Source organism: Bombina bombina, chromosome 3, assembly GCF_027579735.1.
Source record: "Bombina bombina isolate aBomBom1 chromosome 3, aBomBom1.pri, whole genome shotgun sequence".
Lineage (NCBI taxonomy): Eukaryota > Metazoa > Chordata > Amphibia > Anura > Bombinatoridae > Bombina > Bombina bombina.
Window position 1 is genome coordinate 107,620,204 of NC_069501.1, and position 19,145 is coordinate 107,639,348.

General features: G+C 43.3%; 1 protein-coding gene across 1 annotated transcript in view; it reads right to left on the reverse strand.

The window, feature by feature from the left end:
• The window catches only part of CLIC6 (chloride intracellular channel 6), a 349,353-nt gene that overhangs the window by 131,746 nt on the left and 198,462 nt on the right, over positions 1-19,145 (reverse strand). The window contains exon 3 of the mRNA XM_053705166.1: positions 10,645-10,770. Coding sequence (XP_053561141.1) covers positions 10,645-10,770 — 126 coding nt within the window. The remainder of the gene's footprint in view (positions 1-10,644; positions 10,771-19,145) is intronic.

Below are 19,145 nucleotides of genomic sequence, written 5' to 3' on the forward strand. Positions count from 1 at the left end.
GAATCACATTGTAAGGCAGATAGCTTAGAGACTCTCAGAGCCGAGGAAATAGCCATCAAAAACAGAACTTTCCAAGATAAAAGTTTAATATCAATGGAATGAAGGGGTTCAAACAGAACTCCTTGAAGAACCTTAAGAACCAAGTTTAAGCTCCACGGGGGAGCAACAGGTTTAAACACAGGCTTAATTCTAACCAAAGCCTGGCAAAATGCCTGGACGTCTGGAACCTCTGCCAGACGCTTGTGCAAAAGAATAGACAGAGCAGAAATCTGTCCCTTTAAGGAACTAGCTGATAATCCTTTGTCCAAGCCCTCTTGGAGAAAGGACAATATTCTAGGAATCCTAACCTTACTACATGAGTAATTCTTGGATTCACACCAATAAAGATATTTACTCCATATCTTGTGGTAGATTTTCCTGGTAACAGGCTTTCGTGCCTGTATTAAAGTATCAATGACTGACTCGGAGAAGCCACGCCTTGATAGAATCAAGCGTTCAATCTCCATGCAGTCAGTCTCAGAGAAATTAGATTTGGATGATTGAAAGGACCTTGTATCAGAAGGTCCTGTCTTAGAGGCAGAGTCCATGGTGGAAAGGATGACATGTCCACTAGGTCTGCATACCAAGTCCTGCGTGGCCACGCAGGCGCTATCAGAATCACTGATCCTCTCTCCTGTTTGATTTTGGCAATCAGTCGAGGGAGCAGAGGAAACGGTGGAAACACATAAGCCAGGTTGAAGAACCAAGTCGCTGCTAGAGCATCTATCAGCGTCGCTTCTGGGTCCCTGGACCTGGATCCGTAACAAGGAAGCTTGGCGTTCTGGCGAGACGCCATGAGATCCAACTCTGGTTTGCCCCAACGATGAATCAATTGAGCAAACACCTCCGGATGGAGTTCCCACTCCCCCGGATGGAAAGTCTGACGACTTAGAAAATCCACCTCCCAGTTCTCCATGCCTGGGATATGGATTGCTGACAGGTGGCAAGAGTGGTACTCTGCCCAGCGAATTATTTTTGAGACTTCTAACATCGCTAGGGAACTCCTGGTTCCCCCTTGATGGTTGATGTAAGCCACAGTCGTGATGTTGTCCGACTGAAATCTGATGAACCTCAGTGTTGCTAACTGAGGCCAAGCCAGAAGAGCATTGAATATCGCTCTTAACTCCAGAATATTTATTGGAAGGAGTTTCTCCTCCTGAGACCACGATCCCTGTGCCTTCAGGGAGTTCCAGACTGCACCCCAACCTAGAAGGCTGGCATCTGTTGTTACAATCGTCCAATCTGGCCTGCGAAAGGTCATACCCTTGGACAGGTGTACCCGAGACAACCACCAGAGAAGAGAATCTCTGGTCTCTTGATCCAGATTTAGCAGATGGGACAATTCTGTGTAATCCCCATTCCACTGACTCAGCATGCATAATTGCAGCGGTATGAGATGAAGGCGTGCAAATGGCACTATGTCCATTGCCGCTACCATTAAGCCGATTACCTCCATACACTGAGCTACCGAAGGGCGCGGAATGGAGTGAAGAACACGGCAAGCATTTAGAAGTTTTGATAACCTGGACTCCGTCAGGTAAATTTTCATTTCTACAGAATCTATAAGAGTCCCTAAGAAGGAGACTCTTGTGAGTGGGGATAGAGAACTCTTTTCCTCGTTCACTTTCCACCCGTGCGACCTCAGGAATGCCAGAACTATCTCTGTATGAGACTTGGCAACTTGAAAGCTTGACGCCTGTATCAGGATGTCGTCTACATACGGAGCCACCGCTATGCCTCGCGGTCTTATAACCGCCAGAAGTGAGCCCAGAACCTTTGTAAAGATTCTCGGGAATGTAGCCAACCCGAAGGGAAGAGCTAAAAATTGGTAATGCCTGTCTAGAAAGGCAAACCTTAGAAACTGATGATGATCTTTGTGAATCGGTATGTGAAGGTAGGCATCCTTTAAGTCCACTGTGGTCATGTACTGACCTTCTTGGATCATGGGTAGGATGGTCCGAATAGTTTCCATTTTGAAAGATGGAACTCTGAGGAATTTGTTTAAGATCTTTAGATCCAAAATTGGTCTGAAGGTTCCATCTTTTTTGGGAACCACAGATTTGAATAAAAACCCTGTCCTTGTTCCGTCCGCGGAACTGGATGGATCACTCCCATAACTAGGAGGTCTTGCACACAGCGTAGGAATGCCTCTTTCTTTATCTGATTTGCAGATAGCCTTGAAAGATGAAATCACCCTTGTGGAGGGGAAGCTTTGAAGTCCAGAAGATATCCCTGAGATATGATCTCCAACGCCCAGGGATCCTGAACATCTCTTGCCCACGCCTGGGCGAAGAGAGAAAGTCTGCCCCCTACTAGATCCGTCGCCGGATAGGGGGCCGTTCCTTCATGCTGTCTTAGAGGCAGCAGCAGGCTTTCTGGCCTGCTTGCCTTTGTTCCAGGACTGGTTAGGTTTCCAGGCCTGCTTAGATTGAGCAAAAGTTCCCTCTTGTTTTGAAGCGGAGGAAGTTGATGCTGCACCTGCTTTGAAATTTCGAAAGGCACGAAAATTAGACTGTTTGGCCTTTGCTTTGGCCCTGTCCTGAGGAAGGGTGTGACCCTTACCTCCAGTAATGTCAGCAATAATTTCCTTCAAACCAGGCCCGAATAAGGTCTGCCCCTTGAAAGGAATGTTGAGTAATTTAGACTTCGAAGTCACGTCAGCTGACCAGGATTTAAGCCATAGCGCCCTACGCACTTGGATGGCGAATCCGGAATTCTTAGCCGTTAGTTTAGTCAAATGAACAATGGCATCAGAAACAAATGAGTTAGCTAGCTTAAGTGTTCTAAGCTTGTCAATAATTTCAGTCAATGGAGCTGTATGGATGGCCTCTTCCAGGGCCTCAAACCAGAATGCCGCCGCGGCCGTGACAGGCGCAATGCATGCAAGGGGCTGTAAAATAAAACCTTGTTGAATAAACATTTTCTTAAGGTAACCCTCCAATTTTTTATCCATTGGATCTGAAAAAGCACAACTGTCCTCAACCGGGATAGTAGTACGCTTTGCTAAAGTAGAAACTGCTCCCTCCACCTTAGGGACCATCTGCCATAAGTCCCGTGTAGTGGCGTCTATTGGAAACATTTTTCTAAATATAGGAGGTGGGGAAAAAGGCACACCCGGTCTATCCCACTCCTTGCTAATAATTATTATACCTTTTAGGTATAGGAAAAACATCAGTACACACCGGCACCGCATAGTATTTATCCAGCCTACACAATTTCTCTGGTACTGCAACTGTGTTACAGTCATTCAGAGCAGCTAATACCTCCCCAAGCAACACACGGAGGTTCTCAAGCTTAAATTTAAAATTAGAAATCTCTGAATCAGGTTTCCCTGTATCAGAGATGTCACCCACAGACTGAAGCTCTCCGTCCTCATGATCTGCATATTGTGACGCAGTATCAGACATGGCCCTTACAGCATCTGCGTGCTCTGTATCTCTCCTAACCCCAAAGCAATCGCGCTTGCCTCTTAATTCAGGCAACCTGGATAATACCTCTGACAGGGTATTATTCATGATTGCAGCCATGTCCTGCAAGGTAATCGCTATGGGCGTCCCTGATGTAATTGGCGCCATATTAGCGTGCATCCCCTGAGCGGGAGGCGAAGGGTCTGACACGTGGGGAGAGTTAGTCGGCATAACTTCCCCCTCGTCAGAATCTTCTGGTGATATTTCTTTTACATTTAAAGACTGATCTTTACTGTTTAAGGTGAAATCAATACATTTAGTACACATTCTCCTATGGGGCTCCACCATGGCTTTCAAACATAATGAACAAGTAGTTTCCTCTGTGTCAGACATGTTTAAACAGACTAGCAATGAGACTAGCAAGCTTGGAAAACACTTTAAACAAGTTTACAAGCAATATAAAAAACGTTACTGCACCTTTAAGAAACACAAATTTTGTCAAAATTTGAAATAACAGTGAAAAAAGGCAGTTACACTAACGAAATTTTTACAGTGTATGTAACAAGTTAGCAGAGCATTGCACCCACTTGCAAATGGATGATTAACCTATAATAATAATAAATAATAAATGACAAAAACGTTTTTTCAAACAGTCACAACAACTGCCACAGCCCTACTGTGGCTTTTTACCTCCCTCAAAAATGACTTTGAAGCCTTTCGAGCCCTCCAGAGATGTCCTGGATCATGCAGGAAGAAGCTGGATGTCTGTGTCTGTAATTTTTGCTGTGCAAAAAACCGGCAAAATAGGCCCCTCCCACTCATATTACAACAGTGGAAAGCCTAAGGAAACTGTTTCTAGGCAAAATTTAAGCCAGCCATGTGGAAAAAAACTAGGCCCCAATAAGTTTTATCACCAAATACATATAAAAACGATTAAACATGCCAGCAAACGTTTTATATTACATTTTTATAAGAGTATGTATCTCTATTAATAAGCCTGATACCAGTCGCTCTCACTGCATTTAAGGCTTTACTTACATGAGTTCGGTATCAGCAGCATTTTCTAGCAAATTCCATCCCTAGAAAAATATTTTAACTGCACATACCTTATTGCAGGAAAACCTGCACGCCATTCCCTCTCTGAAGTAACCTCACTCCTCAGAATATGTGAGAACAGCCATGGATCTTAGTTACTTCTGCTAAGATCATAGAAAACGCAGGCAGATTCTTCTTCTAAATACTGCCTGAGATAAACAGTACACTCCGGCACCATTTAAAAATAACAAACTTTTGATTGAAGAATAAACTAAGTATAAAACACCACACTCCTCTTACGACCTCCATCTTGGTTGAGGCTTGCAAGAGAATGACTAGATATGACAGCTGGGGGAGGAGCTATATAGCAGCTCTGCTGTGGGTGATCCTCTTGCAACTTCCTGTTGGGAAGGAGAATATCCCACAAGTAATGGATGATCCGTGGACTGGATACACTTAACAAGAGAAAAATGTATAAAATATGAAAAGTATGCACTAATCATTTACACACCCTCAAAACTCCCAGTAAACTACCCCCCTGCCATAACGGATTGTCTTCTGCTGATTTTCTTAAAGGACCAGGCACCTATTTTAAACAAAGTACCCAAAATGATTCCCCAGAGTTGCCAGAAGGCTGTGAAGGGCATCACACTTATCTGGCTGTTTCCCGGATAAGAATAGAGCAAACAGGGATAAAGAAAAAAACATAAATTATGCTTACCTGATAATTTCCTTTTCTTCTGATGGAAAGAGTCCACAGCTGCATTCATTACTTTGGGAAATAAGAACCTGGCCACCAGGAGGAGGCAAAGACAACCCAGCCAAAGGCTTAAATACTCCTCCCACTCTTCTCATCCCCAAGTCATTCTGCCGAGGAACAAGTAGAAGAAAATATCAGGGTGAAAGGTGCCAGAAGAATAATAAGGACGTCCCCCATAAAATTACGGGTGGGGAAGCTGTGGACTCTTTCCATCAGAAGAAAAGGAAATTATCAGGTAAGCATAATTTATGTTTTTCTTCTTAAATGGAAAGAGTCCTCAGCTGCATTCATTACTTTTGGGAAAACAATACCCAAGCTATAGAAGACACTGAATGCCAAGACCGGAGGGTACAATAGGTGGCCCATACTGAAGGCACCAAACCTGAACCTCTACCCAATAAAAAACGCTGCTTCGTCCGAAGCCGAGAAAATTTTAAGAGGAAAAACCCCAATGACACTGACTCGCAGTTAGTCCAGAAACTAAACTAGAGACCGCAAATGGACTTGACTGAGCCAACAGTCCTCCAGGAGACACCGTTGCCCAACAAACAGTCCTCCACCACTCATCTCTCCAAATGGAGACACCAGCCGAAACCCCCAAGGGAACAAGGCAAAGGAGAACCGAGGAAACCAAAAGGTCCCCTAATACAAAAAAGAACATCTCCATGAGTGAGCCCAGCTCACAGAGACCCAAAGGGGTCCAACAGGGAAAGGAGGCCACGCCTATACCAAGTGAAACCCGGGATAAGACCGGGCACAGAGACAGAACAGACGTCTCTCCAACATCCTGCAAGCACGGATTGCAACTGAAGAGGCAAAGTGCTCCCAGTGTCAAGAATACCAAGGCATTCGACCATGAAAAAGTGCGTAATACACCCAGGCGAAAAACCTTACGTTTGAGAACACAGAGTCCATAACAGGATACAGGACACAGAGGATATGTGCGAGGAAGAAGAAGCAGCCAAGTAAGAAACAGACCGCAAAAGCAACCCCCAGACAGAGGACACGCTCCAGGCAACCTAAGTCGCCGGACCTACACACAGGTCATTAAAAAGAGGAACATAAAACCTCAATTGAGGCCCCCCAAGATGGAGAGTATACCCTCAGAACCTGAAGGAAGAGTAAACTCTCTTCTGAAATCAATGGAGCCAGTTGAAAGGAAAGTCTATACCCTAGCAGACTAAGCTAACAGGATAGACTCAACAAAGCTCACACATCCAGAGGAGACTGCGACCGAACTCAGCTCTATAGACCGCTCGGCCATCCTGACCTGCAGACCCAAAGCCAGCTGGACCAACCCATCCTCAGGGATCCAAAACAAGGGAACAAATGAATCCCGAAACAGGTGCAGGAACGAGCATAAGGATAGCACAGCCATCCCCACAGAGTACAAGTACAACCCGACTCTGAAAACAGACAACAAGGCCATAGACCTAAGGATCTATTAAAATAAAAGCCCAACAAGTCTGCAAGGAGCCTCAAGGGGGAACCCCAGGGGGAACCAATCCCACCTTTCCGCCTCCCATCCAGGAGAAGCCCCAAGCAAGGACTCCATCTCCATAGGGAGGAGAATATCTCCTAAGGGACTATGCCAGAAAGGCAACAACTGCCCTCAAGACCCGAAGCCACCAGCTAATGGGAAGAGAAATTCCCAACACAGAAGTCCTAGAAAGAACCCCCCGACAAATAGCTTGCCAAGCAGAGGCACAGCCAACCCATTCGCCCGCTGAGCAGGGAATCCACGGAAACACTGGCAAACTGACCAGGGGAATGCAACCCTTAAGTGCACCAGAAATTGGAAATCCAGCTCCAGCAGCTGTGTATAAACCAACCACCCTGGAGGCTCAAGCCACACGGCTAACCACCAGAGGACATGGGCCACTCTGTGGCAAAGAGTAAAAAAATACTCCGAAAACCTGGCCAACCATGACCAGGTTAGGTAGATGGAGCAAGGACATAGCCCAAGTTCCTACTACCGTGGAACATCCCGACCAGCCCTGAGATCCAAGATTCCAAAACCACACAAGACTGGGTCAGGAAAAAGGCCAAGCGAAGCTTCAGCAACCGGAAGTCTCAGGGAGAAAAACAGGTCAGGGCACCTAATAGTTCAGGCAAACCTTAACCTTGAACTAAACACCCCAACTGGCCAAAAAGCCAGACACAAGGGCATAAATGCATATCCAGAGAATCCAGATAGCGAGAAGAACTCAAAAGCTCCGACCAAAGGAAGGAACCACCCCTAGGTAAAGTCCAACACTCCAAGGAGCAAGGCTAGAAGTCGTATGAAGATACTTCTCAGAGCCTCAGTACAACCAAGGGATACCTCAAGGTCAAAAAATCCCACTAACAGGACTAGTCTCCCTAACACCTCCGCACAAGCAGAGGACACTAAGCCTATCCCATTGGATAAAAATAAAATATAAGGCAACCCAGAGGTTAACGCCCAAAAGGGCACAGGCCTACCCGCAGGACCAGCCAAACGGAGCCCTATCACACAAAACTGGGAAAGATCTCAAACAAATGACAATTAGGAGATTACTTCATCCCCACATACCTAATAAGGTGCACATTTGAATTATCAGACTTAAATTCCCTGTAGCTGGTAACGATAGCATCATTCAATAACTAAAAAACATGTCTGAGCAACATGCGAAGGCGCGCAATCCTGTAACGGAAGACACAACACTCAGGGACAGATACGTCTGCGGGGAACTGTAGAGGCCCTCCCCAAGGTGGAAGGCCGGGGACAATAGGGCACGAGCACCTTCTAAAATAAACGTCTGGACTCTGCAGACGAACAATCATCAACATTATGTGGAACTGAAAATGTGCTGCGACCTCCGGGGGAAACACGCCACCCCGCATGGAGGAACCATAAACTGATTTGGTAGGGAACTCGCCTCTCAGAGGACAGGACCCCCAGAGGCGGATGGCTCAGCAGTCCCTTGATTCTCAGAGCCCGAGGAACCAGGCACTCTGAAATGGCATATGGAACAAAACTGGTTGACAGGCGTCAACGAGGCCCCTCCGGATTCATCACTGAACACAGAATTTGAAATCAAAATAGTCTCAGTATGAGAATCCTCTGTAACTGAATCTGAAATTATCACAGTCTCAGCATCAGAATCCTCCATAACTGGATAGAGGATAATTAAATATGGACTAAAGTAGTGAAAATTAAAATGGCACCGGACACCCCCAAGGGCTGGGGCACTCACCACCTCTTATGACCAGACCCCTGTGGACTAGAAAACTTTCTTCGCCACATGGTCGGGAATGCGGAAATGGAACAACCGAAAGTAGCCACTCTCGAACACAAGGTGAACCGTACAGTCTAAACAAGCGCACCCAACCAAAAGGCTGCGTCACTTCCAAAGGCCTCAATGTTCCAACCAAGAGCCCAGTAAACATCGCACATAAGCAGGTTGAATTATATAACAAACATGATTATAACCCAACAACCCCGTTCAATAACCCCCCTCAGGAGATATTAACCCTCGATTCCAAGATACTAAAAGAGACTCACTGAGACCCTTGTGTATAGTTAGACCCACAAGGTGGTAGCCTCTTGGGAAACATTCACATTACAATACATTGCAAATAAAGTAAAATGAAACAATCTTATCGGAATCTACGCCGTGAAACAGGAACACGGCCCTTCAAGTGTGACGGATAGTAGCATTGCCTCTGCCATGGACTTGAGAGAAGAAAGCAGGCAGCGAAACGAAGTTCGACAACGTTGATTGCTTGAGGAGCTGTTAATATGAGTTGGGATGGTTTCGCAGAAAGAAACAACCTGCATCTCCGGACTAACTTTCATCCAAGCCCTCACTGAGAGACTGACAGGACTACTTAAAACTCCTGTCCCATGCCGAAGAGTACTACCCTCCATAAGAGACAAAAACAAAAATCATGACACTTCTCTGCCATCCTTCTGGGACGAAAGGCAAAGAATAACTGGGGGATGAGGGGAGAGGGAGGAGTATTTAAGCCTTTGGCTGGGTTGTCTTTGCCTCCTCCTGGTGGCCAGGTTCTTATTTCCCAAAAGTAATGAATGCAGCTGTGGACTCTTTCCATTTAAGAAGAAAAAGTGTGTCATGAGCAGAGCAGGTTAAGTCTCTTGACTATGCTGTACCTGTGTCAGAGTATTTACAGATAGCCTCTGTGTCGTATGTGTGCTGTGGTAAGTCACTTACCTCAAGTAGCACCCCTCAACCGGGTTACCAGGCATGTAGCTGCAGCAGTATCCATTAGAGAGCCAATCCAGTGCAGGTACGGGTACCGCAGAGGATATCTGTAGGAAATACCTGTATCCCACAGGGGGAAGCTAAGGACAAGTATCTGCAATGTCTGAGGGTAGTTATGGCTGAAGTCCCATAGGGGGAATACTGCGCACATAACAGAGTATTCCTATCTCCCTGTATCATTCAGCTGCTGTAAAGTCTCTCTTCTATCTTCTTTGTGAATGATATGTCCCAAGGATTAAGGGTCTCACATTGGTCTGAGTTCCCCTATTATAAATCCATAAGCAAGTAGCTGGAACACATCTATTCTCATCCATCTCCTGTGAGGCCAAGATCAGAACTGAATAGAAATCGGAGGTGGGAGGGATTTTAAGCTCTTGTATGGGTTCTTGACCTCATCCTAGTGACGGTAAATATATACCATATGTTATGGAGGGCTATGGACCATCAACATTTTACGGGGAAAAAAGCAATGAGAATTAAGAGGAAGGCCTAGAAATCTGCATTTTTTAGGGGGAAATAATTTTTCCATTTCTAGCAGGAAGAGTTTTAGTAGGACTATAATGTATAAAAATGGCAAAATACATAATAAATAAATGTGAAATGGAACTCTGTCGTAGTGATGCCTATATTGGACACTATTTAGTGTTAGTATAATCAACTCAAATTCAGTTCAATCAATGGGTATCTGTTGAACATTTTCTTTAAGGTACAAGAAACCCCAAATTTATTTTCATGATTCCGACAGAGCAAATAATATTTAAAAAATTTCCGATCCACTTTCTTTATCAAAGTTTCTTTGTTCTCATGATATTGTTTGTTATAGAGATACCTAGGTAGGCCGCGTGTACGTCTGGAGAACTGCATGGCAGGAAAAACGGTCACCTAGTGCTGCAGACACATGCACGCTCCTGAACTTATCTCCATGCTTTTCATCAAAGGTTACCAAGAGAACAAAAAAAATTATAATAAAATTAAAAGAAAAGTTATTTAAAACGAATCATGACATATTTTTTGGGGGGTTTCATCTCCCTTTAACTTACACAGTTCTCCAGCAAATTATATTAAAAGGAACCTATGAGATATTATACACAGAATCTAGTGCAATAAGAGAAAAATCTCATTCAACTTTACATAAATCTATTTACATGATAAATACCTTGGCACTGTTAATTTTTCTTCTAAAAATTCTTCAATTTTGTTCACATCTACCTTGACTTCTCCATCAAACGTCATAAAAGGAGGGTTTGTTCCTGGCGCAAGATTTTGCAGATCTGCAGGCTTTCTGCATTAATCATAAAACAAATTAGGTTTTGCTTTAACAGTGACTTGTACATCACGCCTAAGCAACTCAACACCTACACAATGTGAATAAAACTAGATCTGTACAAAAGTACAAATACACTTTCTGAAATAAAGATATATATATTTTAATCTTTGATTAAAAAAAAAATACAAATGTGGAAAAGAAAAAAAAGAAAAAATAATTCTATCTTTATACTTTGAATAGGATGAAGTTTTTTTTTTGTTTTTTTTTTTAAAAAAAAGCTGTTTTTTTCCCAGAAGTTTTTTTAAAAATGGAGTGTGTAATATGTTCTTTTACAATAATAAATAATATATGTTTAATACCTGGTGCTCATATACCTTCAATATTATTTGTAAAAACTATATAACATGAAGGGGCCGATTTACTAAGCTGCGGACTCAGCTGTTTCTACGCGAGCCTTCAGGCTCTCCGGAAATAAAAGTTAAAGGGACATGAAACTCCCAAATTTTCTTTCATTAATCAGATAGAGAATACACTTTAAAACAACTTTTAAATTTACTTCTATTATTTAATCTGCTTCCTTCTCTTGTTATCCTTTGCTGAAAGGTTTATCTAGGAAAGATCAGAAGCAGCAAAGAACTAGGTTCTAGCTGCTGATTGGTGGTTGCATATATAAACCGATTGTCATTGGCTCACCCATGTGTTCAGTTAGAAACCAGTAGTGCATTGCTGCTCCTTCAATCAATGATACCAAGAGAATGAAACAAATTAGATAAAAGAAGTAAATTAAAAAGTTGTTTAAAATTGTATTCTCTATCTGAATCATGAAATAAATTTTGGGGGGTTCATGTCCCTTTAAGAAGCTTTCTGGTTTCGCAAAAGGACTCTTCCTGCATCTCCGGACTCTAACTTTCATCCAAGCCCTCACTGAGGGACTTACAGGACTACTTAAAACTCCTGTCCCATGCCGAAGAGTACTACCCTCCATAAGAGACAAAACGTAAATTTCTGACATTTCTCTGCCAACCTCCTGGGACGAAAGGCAAATAATGACTGGGGGATGAGGGGAGTGGGAGGAGTATTTAAGCCTTTGGCTGGGGTGTCTTTGCCTCCTCCTGGTGGCCAGGTTCCCTTTTTCCAAAAGTAATGAATGCAGCTGTGGACTCTTTCCATTTAAGAAGAAAATCGTGAGATCAACATTAAAGGGACAGTCTAGTCGGAAATAAACTTTGATGATTCAGATAGTGAATGTAATTTTAAACTATTTTCCTATTTACTTTAATCACCAATTTTGCTTTGTTCTTTTGGTATTCTTAGTTGAAAGCTAAACCTAGGAGGTTCATATGCAAATTTCTAAGCCCTTGAAGGCCACCTCCTCTCTCAGGGCATTTTAACAGTTTTTCACCACTAGAGGGTGTTAGTTCATGTGTGACATATAGAGTGAGTCAGCTCTGATTGGCTAAAATGGATGTCTGTCAAAAGAACTGAAATAAGGGGGCAGTTTGCAGAGGCTTAGATACAAGGTAATCACAGAGGTAAAAAATAAATTTATGGTTACCTGATAAATTTATTTCTTTTACGATATTACGAGTCCACGTATTTCATCCTTACTTATGGGATATTGCCTCCTGGTCAGCAGGAGGAGGCAAAGAGCTCCACAGCAGAGCTGCATAAATAGCTCCTCCCTTCCCCCCAACCCAGTCATTCGACCGAAGTTAGGAAGAGAAAGGAAAAGCCAAGGAGCAGTGGTGACTGAAGTTTACCAAAAATAAAAACCTGTCTCTAGAAAAACACGACAGGGTGGGCCGTGGGCTCGTCATATCGTAAAAGAAAGGCACCACTGCTTGAAGAACCTTTCTCCCCAAAACAGCCTCATACGAGGCAAAAGTATCAAATTTGGAAAATTTGGAAAAAGTGTGAAGAGACGACCAAGTTGCAGCCTTGCAAATCTGTTCAACAGAAGCATCATTTTTAAATGCCCATGAGGAAGCCACAGCCCTAGCAGAATGAGCCGTAATTCGTTCTGGAGGCTGCCGTCCAGCAGTCTGATATGCAACACGGATGATACGCTTCAGCCAAAGAGAAAGAGAGGTAGCCGTAGCTTTCTGACCCCTACGTTTCCCAGCAAAAACAACAAATAATGAAGATGTTTGACGAAAATCCTTTGTCGCCTGCAAGTAGAACTTCAAGGCACGGACTACGTCCAAATTATGTAACAGACGTTCCTTCTTAGAAGAAGGGTTAGGACACAAGGAAGGAACAACAATTTCCTGATTAATATTCTTGTTAGAAACAACCTTAGGAAGAAAACCAGGTTTGGTACGTAACACCACCTTATCAGAATGGAAAATAAGATAAGGAGAATCACATTCTAATGCCGAAAGCTCAGAAACTCTGCGAGCAGAAGAAATAGCAACTAAAAAAAAAACTTTCCAGGATAACAACTTAATATCTATGGAATGCATAGGTTCAAACGGAACCCCTAGAAGAACATTAATAACTAAATTCAAACTCCAAGGAGGAGCAATTGGTCTAAATACAGGCATGATTCTAGTCAGGGTCTGACAAAAACAGAATTTATGCTTACCTGATAAATTACTTTCTCCAACGGTGTGTCCGGTCCACGGCGTCATCCATAACTTGTGGGAATATTCTCTTCCCCAACAGGAAATGGCAAAGAGCACAGCAAAAGCTGTCCATATAGTCCCTCCCAGGCTCCGCCCCCCCAGTCATTCGACCGACGGTTAGGAGAAAAAAAGGAGAAACTATAGGGTGCCGTGGTGACTGTAGTGTATAGAGAAAGACATTTTTCAAACCTGATTAAAAAACCAGGGCGGGCCGTGGACCGGACACACCGTTGGAGAAAGTAATTTATCAGGTAAGCATAAATTCTGTTTTCTCCAACATTGGTGTGTCCGGTCCACGGCGTCATCCATAACTTGTGGGAACCAATACCAAAGCCTTAGGACACGGATGAAGGGAGGGAGCAAATCAGGTTACCTAAGCAGAAGGCACCACGGCTTGCAAAACCTTTCTCCCAAAAATAGCCTCAGAAGAAGCTACGGGTCCAGATCCCTGGATCTGGACCCGTAGCAAGGAACCTTGAAGTTCTGACGAGACGCCATCAGATCCATGTCTGGAATGCCCCATAATTGAGTCAACTGGGCAAACACCTCCGGGTGAAGTTCCCACTCCCCCGGATGGAAAGTCTGACGACTCAGATAATCCGCCTCCCAGTTGTCTACTCCTGGGATGTGAATTGCAGATAGGTGGCAGGAGTGATCCTCCGCCCATTTGATGATTTTGGACACCTCTCTCATCGCCAAGGAACTCCTTGTTCCCCCCTGATGGTTGATGTAAGCTACAGTCGTCATGTTGTCTGACTGGAATCTTATGAATCTGGCCTTCGCTAGTTGAGGCCAAGCCCGGAGAGCATTGAATATCGCTCTCAGTTCCAGGATGTTTATCGGGAGAAGAGACTCTTCCCGAGACCATAGACCCTGAGCTTTCAGGGAATCCCAGACCGCGCCCCAGCCTAATAGACTGGCGTCGGTCGTGACAATGACCCACTCTGGTCTGCGGAAACTCATTCCCTGGGACAGGTGATCCTGGGTCAACCACCAACGGAGTGAGTCTCTGGTCATCTGGTCTACTTGAATCATTGGAGACAAGTCTGTATAGTCCCCATTCCACTGCTTGAGCATGCACAGTTGTAATGGTCTTAGATGAATTCGAGCAAAAGGAACTATGTCCATTGCTGCAACCATCAACCCTACTACTTCCATGCACTGAGCTATGGAAGGCTGCAGAATAGAGTGAAGAACTTGATAAGCGTTTAGAAGCTTTGACTTTCTGACTTCTGTCAGGAAGATCTTCATTTCTAAAGAATCTATTATTGTTCCCAAAAAGGGAACTCTTGTCGACGGAGACAGGGAACTCTTTTCTACGTTCACCTTCCACCCGTGAGATCTGAGAAAGGCTAGAACAATGTCTGTATGAGCCTTTGCTTTGGAAAGAGACGACGCTTGGATTAGAATGTCGTCCAGTTAAGGTGCCACTGCAATACCCCTTGGTCTTAGGACCGCTAGAAGGGACCCTAGCACCTTTGTGAAAATCCTTGGAGCAGTGGCTAGCCCGAATGGGAGAGCCACGAACTGGTAATGTTTGTCCAGAAAAGCGAACCTTAGGAACTGATGATGATCTTTGTGGATAGGAATATGTAGATACGCATCCTTTAAATCCACGGTAGTCATAAATTGACCCTCCTGGATTGTAGGTAAAATTGTTCGAATGGTTTCCATTTTGAACGATGGAACTCTGAGGAATTTGTTTAGAATTTTTAAATCCAGAATTGGTCTGAAAGTTCCCTCTTTTTTGGGAACTACAAACAGATTTGAGTAAAACCCCTGTCCTTGTTCCACAGTTCGAACTGGGTGTATCACTCCCATCTTTAACAGGTCTTCTACACAATGTAAGAATGCCTGTCTCTTTATTTGGTTTGAAGATAAGTGAGACATGTGGAACCTTCCCTTTGGGGGTAGTTCCTTGAATTCTAGAAGATAACCCTGAGAGACTATTTCTAGTGCCCAGGGATCCTGAACATCTCTTGCCCAAGCCTGAGCAAAGAGAGAGAGTCTGCCCCCTACTAGATCCGGTCCCGGATCGGGGGCTACCCCTTCATGCTGTTTTGGTAGCAGCAGCAGGCTTCTTGGCCTGTTTACCCTTGTTCCAGCCTTGCATTGGTTTCCAAGCTGGTTTAGTCTGGGAAGCGTTACCCTCTTGTCTAGAGGCTGCAGAGTTGGAAGCCGGTCCGTTCCTGAAATTGCGAAAGGAACGAAAATTGGATTATTCTTAGCCTTGAAAGGTCTATCTTGTGGGAGGGCATGGCCCTTTCCCCCAGTGATGTCTGAAATAATCTCTTTCAATTCTGGCCCAAAAAGGGTCTTACCTTTGAAAGGGATATTAAGCAATTTTGTCTTGGAAGATACATCCGCCGACCAAGACTTTAGCCAGAGCGCTCTGCGCACCACAATTGCAAACCCTGAATTCTTCGACCGCTAACCTCGCTAACTGCAAAGCGGCGTCTAAAATAAAGGAATTAGCTAACTTAAGTGCGTGAATTCTGTCCATGACTTCCTCATACGGAGTCTCCCTACTGAGCGACTTTTCCAGTTCCTCGAACCAGAACCACGCCGCTGTAGTGACAGGAATAATGCACGAAATAGGTTGAAGGAGGTAACCTTGCTGTACAAAAATCTTTTTAAGCAAACCCTCCAATTTTTTATCCATAGGATCTTTGAAAGCACAATTGTCCTCAATAGGAATGGTCGTGCGCTTGGCTAGTGTAGAAACCGCCCCCTCAACCTTAGGGACTGTTTGCCATAAGTCCTTCCTGGGGTCGACCATAGGGAACAATTTCTTAAATATAGGAGGAAGGACAAAAGGTATGCCTGGCTTCTCCCACTCCTTATTCACTATGTCTGCCACCCGTTTAGGTATCGGAAAAACATCAGGGTGCACCGGGACCTCTAGGAACTTGTCCATCTTGCACAATTTTTCTGGGATGACCAGATTGTCACAATCATTCAGAGTAGATAGCACCTCCTTAAGTAATGCGCGGAGATGCTCTAATTTAAATTTAAATGTCACAACATCAGGTTCTGCCTGCTGAGAAATTCTTCCTGTATCAGAAATTTCCCCATCTGACAAACCCTCCCTCACTGCCACTTCAGATTGGTGTGAGGGTATGACAGAAAAATTATCATCAGCGCCCTCCTGCTCTACAGTGTTTAAAACAGAGCAATCGCGCTTTCTCTGAAATGCTGGCATTTTGGATAAAATATTAGCTATGGAGTTATCCATTACTGCCGTCAATTGTTGCATAGTAACAAGCATTGGCGCGCTAGAAGTACTAGGGGTCGCCTGCGCGGGCATAACTGGTATAGACACAGAAGGAGATGATGTAGAACTATGTCTACTTCCTTCATCTGAGGAATCATCCTGGGCAACCTTACTATTTGTGACAGTACTGTCCTTACTTTGTTTGGACGCTATGGCATAATTATCACACATATTTGAAGGGGGAACCACATTGGCTTCCATACATACAGAACATGATCTATCTGAAGGTACAGACATGTTAAACAGGCTTAAACTGGTTAATAAAGAATTAAAACCGTTTTAAAACAAAACCGTTACTGTCTCTTTAAATGTTAAACAGGGCACACTTTTTTACTGAATATGTGAAAAACTATGAAGGAATTATCCAATATTTACCACAGTGTCTTAATGCATTCAAAGTATTGCACCCCAATTTTCAAGCTGTTAACCCTTAAAATGTGGAAACCGGAGCCGTTTGCAATTTTAACCAATTGAAGCCTTCTAGGAACGTTTTCAGTGGATACCAGACCCTCACACATGCAGCTGCATGTACTGTACTCAAAAGTAACTGCACAATAATGGCGCGAAAATAAGGCTCTGCCTACTACAGTGAAAGGCCCTTCCTGACTGGGAAGGCGTCTTAACAAGTGCCTGGCGCTAAAAACGTTCCCCAATATTAAAAAAGTGTGAAATTCACTTCAAACTGCATATAATATTAAAATAAAGCAATCGATTTAGCCCTAAAAGTGTCTACCAGTTTATAGCCCATAATAAGCCCTTTATTCTGTTTGAGTCTAAGAAAATGGCTTACCGATCCCCATGAGGGAAAAATGACAGCCTTCCAGCATTACACAGTCTTGTTAGAAAAATGGCTAGTCATACCTTGAGCAGAAAAGTCTGCAAACTGTTCCCCCCAACTGAAGTTCTCTCAGCTCAACAGTCCTGTGTGGGAACAGCAATTGATTTTAGTTACTGCTGCTAAAATCGTACTCCTCTTTTAAACAGAACTCTTCATCTCTTTCTGTTTCAGAGTAAATAGTACATACCAGCACTATTTTAAAATAACAAACTCTTGATAGAAGAATAAAAAACTACAACTAAACACCACATACTCTTCACCATCTCCGTGGAGATGCTACTTGTTCAGAGTGGCAAAGCGAATGACTGGGGGGGCGGAGCCTGGGAGGGACTATATGGACAGCTTTTGCTGTGCTCTTTGCCATTTCCTGTTGGGGAAGAGAATATTCCCACAAGTTATGGATGACGCCGTGGACCGGACACACCAATGTTGGAGAAATATGCTTTTCCAAATGCTACCAGGATGACAAAACACGTCCTTGAATGCCAGAGGTGTCCTAAAGACAAAAAAAAAAAATACTTAAAAGGGACACTGAACCCAATTTTAAGCAATTTTCTAATTTACTCCTATTATCAATTTTTCTTTGTTCTCTTGCTATCTTTATTTTAAAAGCAGCAATGTAAATCTTAGCAGCCAGCCCATTTTAGGTTCAGCACCATGGATAGCACTTGCTTATTGGAGGATTACATTTACCCACTAATAAGCAAGCATAACCCAGGTTCTCAACCAAAAATGGACCGGCTCCTATGCATCACATTCCTGATTTTTAAATAAAGATAGCAAGAGAACAAAGAAAACTTGATAATAGAAGTAAATTAGAAAGTTGCTTAGAATTGCATGCTCTATCTGAATAATGAAAGAAAAAAAAATTTAGTTTAGTGTCCCTTTAATGGAATTGAGGAAACCCATAAAAAAGTGTAAGTAACTTTTCCCTCCAATGTTCCCAATGCAGAAATACTATTTCAGCTCTTTTTCAAACAGCTGCATCATCACAAAGGGCTTCTCCACCATCCCATTTTATTAGTAGTTTGTGTAACAAAAAATACATTTTTAAAAAGCAAATTTAGTTTATTATTTACGGAATAAGCCTTACTTTTATTTAAAGAATAACACTTTTATACACACTGCATTTTATATTCCCAATGCAACGTAATGACTTGCAATATGTAAGAGTACTCCAATCTGCATTTTAAAAAAAAAAAAAAGAAAATGTATGCTTACCTGATAAATGTATTTCTTTTTTGACACGATGAGTCTACGGATCATCTAATTACTATTGGGAATATAACTCCTGCCCAGCAGGAAGCAGCAAAGAGCACCATAGCAAATCTGATAAATATCACCTCCCTTCCCTCCCACCCCAGTCATTCGACCGAAGTAAAGGAGAAAAAGGAAGCAAAAAGGTGCAGAGGTGTCTGAAGTTTATAACAAACCAACAACCTGTCTATAAAACAGGGCGGGCCGTGGACTCATCGTGTCAAAAAAGAAATACATTTATCAGGTAAGCATAAATTTTCTTTTTAATGACACGATGAGTCCACGGATCATCTAATTACTATTGGGAATCAATACCCAAGCTAGAGTACACAGATAAGGGAGGGACAAGAAAGGGAACCTAAACGGAAGGCACCACTGCTTGAAGAACCTTTCTCCC